Here is a 13748-nt window from a genome sequence, read left to right as displayed (position 1 = left end):
AGATAATTCAGCACAAAGGGGGGCATATCTACACAAGGCATATCTTTAGCAAAGCAGAGGTAAATTCGCACTAGTCGATTGTTAATCCACTTTTGTACGAGACCAGATGTGTAAACAATATTTCCATGTAACTTTAAATTTATAGATACTCATTCGTAAAGTGTGATATTTAAAAACAGATTTCCTTCACACAAAGATTCTAAAATACTGATTATGACAAGACTGAAGATCTTCATGAAAAATCTAGTTCTCAAAGATCGTTCATTATAATCATTTGAATTTACTAATTGAATTTATCAAATTTCTTATGATCAAAATAAGATCGCAATGTCATTACTAATGTAGCTTAATATGCACGTTTTTTACCGATTTAAAAATTGTCTAAATACCATAAATGCATAAAGGTTCGCAGTCTACTAATTACAAATCTATTTTGTTAAATTCCTCATTAACCTAGTGATTACTTTATTACATTTCTTTCTTAATAAATTTTCAAGGCAGCTGCATTACTTTTTGAAGTGAAAAAATTTATTTAATTTTGGGCAGATGCTAAGAAAGCTTTCAAGGAATGAAATGTGAACACCTTAGCCTATTTTTGTTTCGTTAGCTGTTTCATTGGGGAACTTGACGAACCCATCGGTGTTCGACTGCCAGACCCCTGCATTCCGGTGGCTCCCTAACCTCGATGCCTGTCCTTTTTCATTACTGTATACCTGAGTTCAAAGTCTAGACTAGCAATACCCCCCTCTACTCATTGGCTAATTTGACTCAAGGACTCTCTCAATGCTAGGCTACTGAACCCCTGAATTATGACAGCCTGTTTACCCCTTCTCATTACCGAACGCCTCGGTTCCACAGTCTAAATTAGTCTCGTTTAACACATTCCCTGCCCAGGTCATTAGTATAAACTGCAGCCACATGAAGCGAAGTATTCAAATGCACTATCTAAATGTCCATCCACGTCGACCATCTATAATCATTCCTCTGTTGGGCCTCCCACCGCCTGTTGATGCGTTATCACTTTTTCTATTGGTTTTATACTCTGGTTTTCGATGATTTCACGTATATCAACTTCGTTTCGCGTACTAGTGTGCTCAGAAAGGCTGAGCTTGAATCTAACTGTAAACTTATACAAGTTATTTAGTAAGCTTTTAAATTCTGCATGGTTCTTCTTGATGTTTTAATTGTATTTTTTAATATTAATGTTTTAAGTTTACTTTTATATCAACATTTCAAGTCTGTTAAAAAAGTTCGATTTTAACATTTCGTATTTGTTCGATAAAAATTCTAAAGGAGCATTTATTTTTTAACAGATATTTTAAAAGAAAATATGAACGTTCGTGCTCTTTTTCAATTTACTTAGCATTGTTTGAGGAATTGGAAACAGGATAAATAGAGATTGGTAAGCAAGTCGTAATTTTTTTCTGCGCCTATTTTATTGTATGCTTACATTGAATGGAAAATTGGCAACATAAAGAACTATTATGTACATATACTTCATGTATTCAGCATTTAACATTGGAAATGTCGTTGAAAATAAATTTTAAAACATTAAATTCTCGTTCCGCACTAAATTCTGTATTGAGAAGAATATTGTAAACTGCTACATCTAGTTGACTTCGCAATGGCTTTTTGAATTAAATTTCTCCACTATTTTGTATAATAAACGGTAAATTTTGAAAGTATTAGGATATTCGAAAGTTCGTATCAAAATAGTTCGCTTGAAAACAATTTACTGTTTGTTTGTAAACGACTTATAGTTTATTTGAAAATAATTTATAATCTGTTTCAAAACAGTTTATAGTTCTTTTGGAAACAATTTATAATTTGTTTGAAAACAATTTATAATTCACATTTTACAAGAGTTCGTTTCATCGAATATAAAAATTTGAAACAGACACGTTGCAAACAAAGAAACTTACACTTTAACTTTTTCAGAGCAAAGTAACTGTCACTATATAACTGCAACATTTTCCCATATGCGAAGAAGTAAAAATGTTCTAATCGTGCATATATGAAATAAAAGTTTCATTGGATTCATAACTGTTGCATCAGAACCAATTGAAAATGTTAACAGTTTGATTCAAGCCCTATAAAAAGTAACGAGACTAATAACTAGCTGCGGCACAGCTAAGAAACTAACTGAGATATGTCTACTGGATACGCAATAGAAATTTCAAGTCGTGTCAAGCAGTGTTGGACATTATTCAGAGTGTATCGAATAAATATTTATCTAAGATAATTATTTTTTATGAATTTATTATTTGAATGAATTTCTTTTAATCAAATATTTTATTCTATCTATTTATTCAAATGATACTTCATTCGAATAATGTATTATTTAAATAATTCTTTAGTAAAATAATAAATAAAAGAATTTTTATTCGATGAAATACTTATTTGATAAATTTTATTCGAATTAAATACTTATTTGATAACGTCGAACAAAATTTTATTGGAATTAATCTTTAGCGAGACAAATTTTTATTCGATTGAATATTGATTCTATTAGTGACAAATTATGTAACAAATTGTTCCAAGTTAACAACTTTAAAAGTAACATCCTTGATGAAGTAATGGCTTCACAATAGAGTATAATAATACCTATACTTCATTTATACACAAAAATTATAAAACAATGGTCACACTGTTTCATAGACACACCTCGTTCGCCTTAAATGAAAGTCATTCAATACTGATTACCAGACCGCGGATTTTATGTATTTGTGACAAGAGTATGGTCGAATACAACGAAATAAATACAGTAAAAATATTAAACAGCGCTGTTTAATTGTTTTCGACCGATTAAAAATTATAAGGAATAAAAACAAGATTTTATTTAATTCTCGTGTGTTGCGATCGTGCTGGAACATGTTTATTTTGCATAAGGATCCGCAGTTTATTGATTATAGCCGTACACTAAATACGATGCATCCCACATGATGTAGGCTAAGTAGCGATACAGAACATTATGCATCGCATACGATACACGGGACAGTGGACGTGTTTAATAAGGCCTTTGTGGACGAGAGTCTCTTACAAGCTCGTTAGTAAAGTGGCATCTTGCGCGAGGAGCTAAAGCTACAACCGCTAGCTTGCTTCCTAAAAAAGGACTCCAGCAAATGGACACTCTGCTTCGCTTCAGCCTTCCATACGTTTCAAGTTTAGGATGATTGGAAATATGAACAGATATTATTAGCATCAGGGACTTCAAAGGGGTAGTTCTAGTGCGAATGTTTAAAAAAAGCAATTTTATTTTTTACATATTTTTAAAGGATATAGTTTCAGAGATTATTCTCCGGAACTTCTAAAATTAACAAACTTATGCTTGTTTGAAAGACGCGATGACATTATGTCATTATCGATATTCTAAACATTAAAGACATTTTTCTCGAAAGTTTTCAGAATGGTGACCATGATATCTCAAAACCTACTTGACCAATTGATTAAAAATTTTAAGTACGCATTCAGTACATATTTAATCACAGCTCCTACTAGAATTGATCAAAAGTTTGTATTTTCTTCTATGTTTTTTAGTCCTCCGAAGTTTAACAGAACATGTAAAAATCAATAAGTCGTGAAACACCCTTTTTTAACAGGGACTACGTGCAACTACTACTACTACTACCACTAATCGTAACTGTTTGCTGTTCCAAATAATTTTAAGAAGTCGTTAAAATATTGTTTGCAAATGTAAAATAATTGACTGCAAATGTTATAATAGTTTCTTTGCGAAAGATTCCCTAACAAAATTAAAAACACACGTACTCCACACTGGAATAGGTCCTTAATAAAACAAAGCCTCGTCTGGTTGTTGAGGGAGCAGTAGATTGACTATTTAAGTAGCAGCAGTGCACTGGTATTTGCATTGAATTGCTCGAACTTCTGAACTTGGAGCGCTGATTATGCAGAGCGGGAACAACCTTTTGAAGATGCTTTGAGCAGGGCGATGTTGTATAGTTTAATTATGTACAAAACAGTGTCTCCTAGCCGTCTAAACACATAAGCCAGACTGTAGATGCTTCAGAGCGTGTTGTGACTAGATCACGACACTTGGCACTTGGTTAGCCGAAACTGGTTCGAACGAGTTTGCAAGTTCGACAGGCTCGGATCAACGCTTCAAGGTAAATCTAACTTTCGCATGGTACTCCCCGCGCTTCCATCGACCAGATTTCGGCGACTCGATTATCGAAATTCGTATTGCGATGATGAAACTGACGCGAGGCTTTCATCTTCGGCATGTAGAATTATTTTGTGAAAGGATCATTAACACTAGATTTACGGAATTTGTAAAAGCGACAAGTCACTGATTTGTTAATGTACTATTATTCAAATTATAAAGATACATTTATGGCTTATTTATTCAATATACATGTTACTTCCGGCAAATATTAGAGTAACGCTCGTTCAAAATCAGAATAAATCGTTACTTTTATAAACCAATATAAAACCGCTGCTTTTAGTACTCCGTAAATCTAGTGTTAACAATTAAATTCTAAATTTTATGCGATTATGACAGAAATGAGAAAGTTAAATTTAAAACTATGAAATTGTCATATGAATTTAAGACTATTAAAGAAAAAATAGAATTTCTGTTATTCTTCTGTTTCTTGTAGAAAACTTTTATTTTACAGAAAGATCTGTAGTCTATTCATCGCCTTATGTATCGATCACGTGCGTAGCCAGTGTGAGGGAATGAAGCTGCTATTTTTAAATAAAGATTTGGTGAGAGGTACCAAAGCATCTGTGCACTTGTTTATGCGCAAACAGCGTTATTATAGAACTACATAGTTGTTGAGCTGAAATATATATGAAATTTATTTATAATGTAAATTACTGTGAACAGATTGTCATGAAATTTGTTTCTATCAATAAACTTTAGTGATCGATCAGAAGTGATCATTCCTAGAAGAGAATGTAATATAATCTCAAATGCAACACTGATCTTATCGACGGAGCAACTTATGTAACACCAAATTTCGTCTCTACTCTAGCACACCCATTTATTGTTATTGTGCTCTTAAAGTATTAAGACAACGTTTTCAAGTAAATTATCCTTAAAATCGTACAAATACTTTATCATAACTATATGAACATGTTTGAGCACTGATAAAGCATGAAATCAAGAACTCTGCCCATTATTATCACGGTATCATAAATTATTTTTCTTGTTCGTATTTTTTTCTCTTTTTTGTTTTTGTATGCTACTTATTATTCGATCTTATTCTAAGAGTTCATCCCATTGATAAATAAGTTACCATTTTTTTCGGAATAAATGGACACGTGTACTCAGAGATCTCTATTCTTCTATTTCCGTTAACAACATAAAATACATTTTTCGTAAACAAATTCACACATTAGTGATTAAAATAGCAGATCGTACCGAACATGTCTTGATCTTCTGTCTGTCTGTCCTGGGTGTTCTCGGTTAAGGTCGAAGCCTGCGAGCGTGACCTACCGCATCCCATACCACGTGGAACACACTCATGCGATCACATTTTGCAGACTATAACCGCAGCTTGCGCCGAAACCTAAATGCTACGAATGGAAAACGTTCGCGGTGGCTCTCGATTTCGTAGATCTTTCCGCGGCGACTGCACAAACACCAACTGACGCGACGGAGAACGGCAGAGCAGCGCCAAAGTTTACATCGCAATAACCTGCAGTTAAAATTATATACCGGGCATATATCGCACGTCTTGTAGATACAGTCAGATGTTTCAAGGATTCGCCGAACCACGGCCACGTGAAGCAACGGGTCTCCTCGCCGGAAAAATCGCATCTGCAAAACTTTACGAAAATCGGGTGCGCCGGATCCAACGTTCGACGATATAAACACAGTCGTGTGTTACTTTCGCGTGAACGCGTCGAACTTTTTTTTTATGAAAATCTTGTTTTTTGTTCAGTATTTTATGTCGTATCATCTGCTTGATCATTGGCGACTGTTTCGGCTAACTGATCACATTTTTCAAAGATTCTTATACTATCACTGGGAAAAGTATTCGAACACCGTTTAAAATACAATAACTTTCTTAAAACTGCGGTGGATGACTTTAATATTTTTAAATGTTAAAGACATTATTTAATATTAAAGGGATGGGAAATAATATTAGGGTAATTTACATTATAAAGTAACTATTTTGTGAAATGCAAACAAAATAAGCAAATGTACGCCGCGCACGGGTCTGACACGTATGACCCACCGGTGGGTCAAGCCGTGGTCAACGTGTTAAGTTACTCGAGTTCTAAAAATTATTTGAATACTTTTTGCCTGGAGTAGTATGCGAAATTTATTCTTCCGAGTGAGAGAAGAAAACATATGCGTTAGAGAAGCGTATTCTTTGATTGATATACCTAAATCACTGCAAAATATCCCAAAGTGCCTCAGAACGATAGATCGATTGTAAAAGCGATTTAAATCCGTGTGTCCTCTTCGAAAATTACTGGCAGTCACAAGCGCGCAACATGTGCAGGATGTGGGCTCTATTCCTAGCCGAGATGTTGGATCGATTGCAGGAAATCGTCCTATCCATCTTACGTGCACTTCCCTCTTATGGTTATAGTTATGAGGGAAATGGTGGACGGTTCCTCTTTCCACTTCAGTTTCACAACCGGATAAGGTTCCTGTGCGCAGCGCACTGCACGTGTCTCAGTCTCTGGCATCATAAATTATTGTCTTTATGGAGACCGTTTTTGTATCCCGTAGCTTGTCTCAGAGAACCATTATAGATCTTTGTAATCATCGCTGTTTGCTTGATATGAAAACTGATCTAACAAATGCTTTTCAATACCAATCCTACCAAGAACACTGATAAACACGATTTTTGTAACAGAAAATATTATTTTTAATTTACACCGATTCTTATGGATTTTTTTTTCGCTGAATTCGAAGCCAGGATTCGATATGTAATTTTGCTTTGAATTACTGATACTCATTGGTTTAAGATTGAGTTAGCCTGAAGTAATACTAATCAACATAGTCGACAGAGAAATTCATGGAGAACAAAATGTATTATTTCTGTAAACGTTGATAAAGTGTAACGACAAAAAGTGTATGCATGATCAAAGGATACGCATGGGAAAATTTTCTCAATGATTAACGTTAAAGTAGATGTACGTATTATGGAACGATTTTCCGGGACTATAGAATTATTATCGATTTTATTATAACTAGGAAGTGTTATTGTTGAATATTTCTACTAGTGTTTGATAGATGATGCTTATATTCTAATAAGTTTTAAAATATTTATTTGAAATGAATTAAGGGTAATACGAATAAAATAATAAAGTACGTAATAAAGTATCTATTCAAATAAACAATATATTTATGCATATCCTTAATTGTACAGAACCGTTATGTTTTTTATTATTATAACTTTCAATAATGTTCTCTTTCATTCTTCTACATTTGTTAATAAGAATATTGTTAATATATGCTATAAAATACACATACAATATCAACATTATAAATTTAATCTAAACTGTGAAATTACATTTTCCATTTTACGTCTCATATTTAGTATTATTAACCATTTTCTGTTCCAACTCTGTTTTCTCTTCGATTAATTCCCTCGTTTCTTTTTGCAACTGTACTTTTCCATAAAGCCTGTACAACCTGTTTTATTATTTGTCGCTCTTCTTTTATTTACTTGTTCTATTACAATCTACATTCTTATATCATAATCATCATATCTTATACAAAAATTACAGTAAATGATCCTCATTTAACACTAACCATATCATAGCCGGTCAAATGACTGATTCAACTGACGGTTCAATTATAACGACGCTTCCAATAGGAGACCTTAAATAAATTGATTCACCCAAACAGATATTAATATAAAAATTGGAAAAAATCTGAATAAATCCAATCTTGCCATTTTTCATATTAACGACCGGAACAGTTAGCCTTAACCTTTTATTTGAGGCTACCTCCTTAAGAAGAAGTTTTGCTACGTTCAAAATCAATCCCCGTATCTCAAAGAAAATTGTCTGTCAACCACTCAGCTCCAACTTGGAGCGAAGGCTTTCACACGAAGTAAAGACCGTCCGCGGAACTATCAGGAAAGTTTAATAGCCATTAAACGTCTGCGGGTTAGACCATATTCGCCTGACTGGAAAGGTGGTTCGTGATCCAGCGTTTCCGGTCATCGATCGGCTGGTTTTCCGCGATTCAGGGATCGGTGGAAGCTACACGGTGCCAGAGTCCACCGACTAGGGGCGAACAGCGAGCCGGAGCTCGCGTATTTATAGATGACACATTTAGGCCAGAACGGAGAGTTCCGACTGTCTTTATTTTGGCAGGTCACTCTCTCTCCAGTTTCTCGGTGTCTGCCCGACCGACCTGACTCTGTAATTAAATCAGAAAATTCGGCGCTAACACGACCGCGCGCACGCGATTGTAATCTCTGGGCCAGGCCAGCATTGGTCTATTAAATGTTAGGCGACATGTCAAGAAGACCGGTCAGGCATCGCGGTTATTTCGGGTCGCATGCACCGCTCTCGCACCGTTGCGACACGTTTGCTACCCTTTGGTAGCGAGCGTGTCATCGAGAGTCCGTGTTCGAGCACGCCGGGACATCTGTGATCGATAGCGGTTTTAAAGAATTCGCCTGTGCCGGCCATTCCACCGGAAAATAGACGCCGATTCAGAGCCAATTGGAACAATAATCCCTTTCGATTAGGATGAAATCTGTGAGCGTAATTTTAACCTCTTGACCGGCTGCTGAATTATCGACGCACTTGTAGAATCGAGTATACCTTTTCTATTTGTTCTGTCCCACCAGACGATGCTATTCATGCTAATCGAAATAAGAATCGTCTCGGTTAATTGCAAGAAATAGAAACTAAATAGCAAGTTCATTAATACTTTAATCATTTTAATAGATTCAAAATAATACATTGCAATTCTTTTAATCATTCTACCATATCAACGTGGCACTATTCAACATTGCCATAATTGCATAAAATCCGCAGTCTAGTAATTATGTACAGTGTTGAATTACAATTTTATTGATGTGTACAATAAAATTGTTCTAGGTTGAACTGAAAGCTTACAGTATCAAAGTACCTTCTCGATAATTGTAAATGAATATTTGAAATTGTAATACTTTTACCAAGCTTAAATTAATTTTACATAAGAGGACAAAATTAATTGTACATTCCTATAAAAATATATTTGTGATAATTAAAACATTCGTTTGATGTTTCAGGGAATAAATTATGTTATTTCATTTTTCGTGCCCTCTTAGGTAACATAATTTTACTGACGATTATGGTGCTGTCAAAATGAATAAATTTTGTTTTGTGTGATCTGAATGAATACAATCTTATACCAAATGCTATTCCAGTGGAATAATTACTTTGAAACGTTGCATCATTTTGCAACAAAAACTAAAATTCTTGAAGCGCAAAGAGTTAAGTTGTAGTATAGTTATGTTAAATTATAGTATATTTACACTTTATAACTTTGATGTTGCACAGAAATGATTGGTTTCCCTAGGGATTTTCTTCGACGATGTTATGTCGACTCTGTTTGGAACGTTGCTTATCAAGAACCTAGAAAGCTGTTCAGTGTAATCAACTTTCGTTTCTAACTTGACTTACCAAACGCTGCCTAAACGTTCAATATACACATCTATATGTTATACAGTTTAGAGGATCAATAGCATTGCGCAATATTATGAAGCCTGCAAGACTCGCGGAAAATATACGATACCTGAGATTTTCAAACCGTAAGACAACACCTTTTGATCAGGTTAGCTGCTACGCTACAAGATAAAACTGATCGTAATGGTTCAGAATAGGTTTTATTTTTATGCTAATATAGTTATAAAGTCTAAGTTTCACTTGGACTGGTAGAAAAATTCAAAACTTCAAAATTCACTACACTACAGATATTATGCATTTATGATAAGAATGGATAAATAAAAAAAAACAGTCTACTATAATTTATTTTTCTATGGTAAATATTTCATAATTCAGATTTACAGTAAAAATCCATTATGATTAAATTTTAAATAAAAAATAAAACATAATTTCACCCCTATTTAAAATTAATTATAATATAAATTTCTATTAAAACTTTCTTACAATTTTCTGTAATAAGAATTAATTGTAATTAAATATAGTATTATGTTAAAAATTTATTATAACTGATATCACACTCATATTTCATTTTATTAAAAATCTATTATATCTTAATTTTCTATATAAAATCTGTTTTAATTTTTTATACAAAATCTATTACAATTAATATTTTCAAATTACGTCTCTATTAAAAATATACTAAAAAAAGCACCTAAGGATGATGATGTATTAATTTGATATTATTAAAATTATTTAAGAAAGAAACCGAATTATATTGCATCGTATGTCTCGCGCAAAATGTAGATAATTTTTATTTTGCATAAAAATTCGCAGTCTAGTAATTACTATGAGAAAATTTCTTGAGGTGATTGCTCAGCCAATGTTCACGTACTGTATAACGCTTTGATCGTATATACTTCTGTTGCGTACCTGATACTCTTGGGTACTCAAGACTCCTAGAATTAGAAACAAGTACGCGACAAATTATGACACTTTTGTCTTTCTATTTTCTTTAGCTTGCGCGTCCATTTGTCCGACATGGGCGCCAGTTTCCTCTAATCTTAGGTCCATAGCGTATCGCGAACGGCGGCGACAACGAAATTCGAGATAATATTGCAAATTAATGACGAAACCAAGGAGATACATTAAAAGCTATTTCTGTGCTTTGCCAACTTCGTGTATTTATTTAACGTCGGTATGCGACGGAATCTCATTTATACATAGCGACTTATACATAGCCAAAAAAATGGAAATAATCAACGAAACAATAGAATCCAATTCAATTGTATTTGAATATATTTAGCCAAACGAATTTTCGTGAAATATCCAAAATATTTTAAAAAATATATTCTGGTTTGAGAATCTCCATTCAATGTAAGAAAAAGACATTATTTTCAATATGCGATAATATTAATGGAATAATCGATACATATTTGTTTTTATTGCAGAATTATATCGCTCCACGTTCACTGAAACTTCATTAAGAACATTTATCTTCTCGTTGCTAAATAAACAACCGGATAAGCATGTTTTTAAACCACCTCAAAATAATATAATCTCTCAACAGTGTAAAAGGAATTTAAGATATAAAAAATTGTATTTTAAAAAATAAAAAACAGATCCTTACTGTATAATACAAGAAATTAAAGTTTTACTGCGTTGTTAAGTAACTTCCTAAAGTAGATGTAATAAAATAAATAGAAATGCTCAATCAGACACGTTGATAAATATCATAATTTAATCATAATTAGCATTAGATACATTTACCATAAAAATGACTAGTTGAAATATAAAATTGTGAAGAGGAATTCCATAATATTATTTAGAAATTATATTTATTTAAATTTTGTTCGTTTTATTTTGCGTAAGGAACCACCAATCTACCGATTATCATCATATCAACAGCCAAAGCTGAACAAAAAATCTGACAAAATAGTTCAAAGATATTGAAATCTCAGGAATTTCCATAATTTATGTTATCTATTATTATCGGAGCTCAAGCATTGCGGAAACACTACTTAGTTAATTAGAGTAGAGGACTTTGAAGAATAGAGTTTATCGTCCCCAACACGTGCGTTAATACGTAAAAATAGCATTCGCGACTGAATTATCATTCAGCTATAAAAGCAGCAGGTTTTAGTAGACATGTAGGCGGCTGGCTCGTTCCCAATCATGTCAAAGTATAAATGAAAATGAAACGGTGGTTGCGGTCTGAAGAAGAACTATTAATTCTAACTTTACGCCGCGGTCGTTATTCTGCTGGACGCTGAGATTTACCTACATACATAGATACCTGGCGCTTAAATATTACAAACTTAAACAGTTGTTAGTTTACTAAATGCATTTTGTAGCTTGTTAACGCGTGATTAATTTTTCCGTAGCGAATACTCTCAAAGCCAGGTGAGTCATTTCTGACCCAATAATTAAAGTTTTATCACTCGGTTTTCCCAATGATTTTGAAGGATGTTGTAAGCTATAATATTTCTCAGGTATCCATGATAAGACCTAAATCATGAAAGAGTATTCCTTTTGCCATTGGAAAAGTTGAAGTGTGACCGCGCTATGACAACACTAATAAATTTATACCTGATGAGACGTAACGCACTCCGAAGTGTTTAATTACTTTATGACTTGGAAACTCCCACATCTACCCTACAGATTCTGCCCTACTCTTCAACGTAAATCACAAACACGCCTCCGTCCAATTAGAAAATACCACAAAATTCTATTCCTAATAAATTACAAAATAATCGAGTTGAAGACAGACAGAACATTGCAAAAGACGGACAGAAGCCAATTGACGACAACGAAGATACGCCAAATTCAACCATAAAACGCAACACCATAACTTAATCGATAGTTCCAATTAATAAATAACAGTAATATCTTAATCATTAATTGCAATGAATAGTTCAATTATAGTTCAATCGGTAATTGTAACTTCAAACGTTAATTGTGATTAGTAATTTAAACGAATATAATTGTTAATTTCGATTATTATCATAGTGTTATGGGAATAATAATTACACGTCCACGAATTAACCTTTTTATAAATATATTTTATTAACCAACAGAGGTATAGAATACGTTTACTCTTCATGAGATGTTAGTGACTGAATTACTTAAAATAAAAATTTATATGAAAATCATTATTTAGTATTTCTTCGTCTTTGCTTGCAAAGTGTTTGTCAACTTTTTTAGCAAAATCAAAACAGGAACACATTAAATCGTTATCAGAAAAAGAAATTAGTTTCCTCATTTTATAGGTCTTTTATTTAAAAAATTCAATATCTTTGATTTAATAATGTTGTTGCTAAATATAAGTAAAATTATTACAAGGAGACAGTAACCAGGGGGTGACAAAGTAATTGACACACTTACCCTGACTCGATTCAACTGGGTCAAACGATCGGAGAAGACAAAATAAATTGTCGCTCACCTGCACAATTAACTCATATCGGGTGGCAAATAAACACCTATTCACGAGATTGATTTTTATGTTCAACCCACCTGTTGAAATTCGACGTTGACAATAGTCGCGCGCAGATTATCGCGCTTGAAAATGCAGATGGATTCAAAATTTGATATCGTCTGAATCTTCATAGCTGACGTTCAGCATTTAACGTGTTAAATGGCCATTAAGTTTGAATAAATGTGATAATGAGGACGATACTGTTCGACCGCAGTTATGCGGAACCATTTCGAGATTCCCGCGCTGATGGCGAAAAGTTAGCTCGACCAGGATCGCCGAGTGTTTCAGAGGGAGCTTTGGTATTCAATACAAATTTCGCATACCGATCTGCACGGGAAAGTTTAGACGATAGGCAAGAGCCGAACCAGCTGTAGCAACAAACGGCCCGCCCGATTGGACAATGCAGCCGGTGTGCCGATATTTGTCAGATAGTATCTCGTGGAAGAGAGCGTCGAAATGCGCGCGAATAACGGCGTCGCGACGCGGAGGAGCAAACAGGCTCTCGAAATAAATACAAGACAGAGCCACGACACGTCGTATCCCCGACTCATCTTGTCGCGGACCCACCGAAATAAATGGACCACCGCTTCCTGTAATTTGAGATCGCGAAAAACACCTTTTCTCAAGCACAAAAAGCCCTTTCAGCTCCGACGATCGTAATTCTTTGTACTGCTTTAAATATTGTAAC

General features: G+C 33.9%; 1 protein-coding gene across 3 annotated transcripts in view; it reads right to left on the bottom strand.

The window, feature by feature from the left end:
- Positions 1-13748, bottom strand: part of Cnn (phosphodiesterase 4D interacting protein centrosomin) — a 54621-nt gene that overhangs the window by 15647 nt on the left and 25226 nt on the right. The window contains exon 1 of one of the 3 annotated variants that reach the window (XM_078194081.1): positions 5384-5605. The exons of the other annotated variants lie outside the window; for them this stretch is intronic. Coding sequence (XP_078050207.1) covers positions 5384-5468 — 85 coding nt within the window. The 5' untranslated portion in view covers positions 5469-5605. Of the gene's footprint in view, positions 1-5383; positions 5606-13748 lie in introns of those variants that run through there. 3 annotated transcript variants of the gene reach the window in all.

This window comes from Augochlora pura, chromosome 11, assembly GCF_028453695.1.
Source record: "Augochlora pura isolate Apur16 chromosome 11, APUR_v2.2.1, whole genome shotgun sequence".
NCBI classification, from domain to species: domain Eukaryota; kingdom Metazoa; phylum Arthropoda; class Insecta; order Hymenoptera; family Halictidae; genus Augochlora; species Augochlora pura.
Note: the sequence above shows the minus strand (reverse complement) of the source record. Positions and strands in the feature narration are given on the sequence as shown.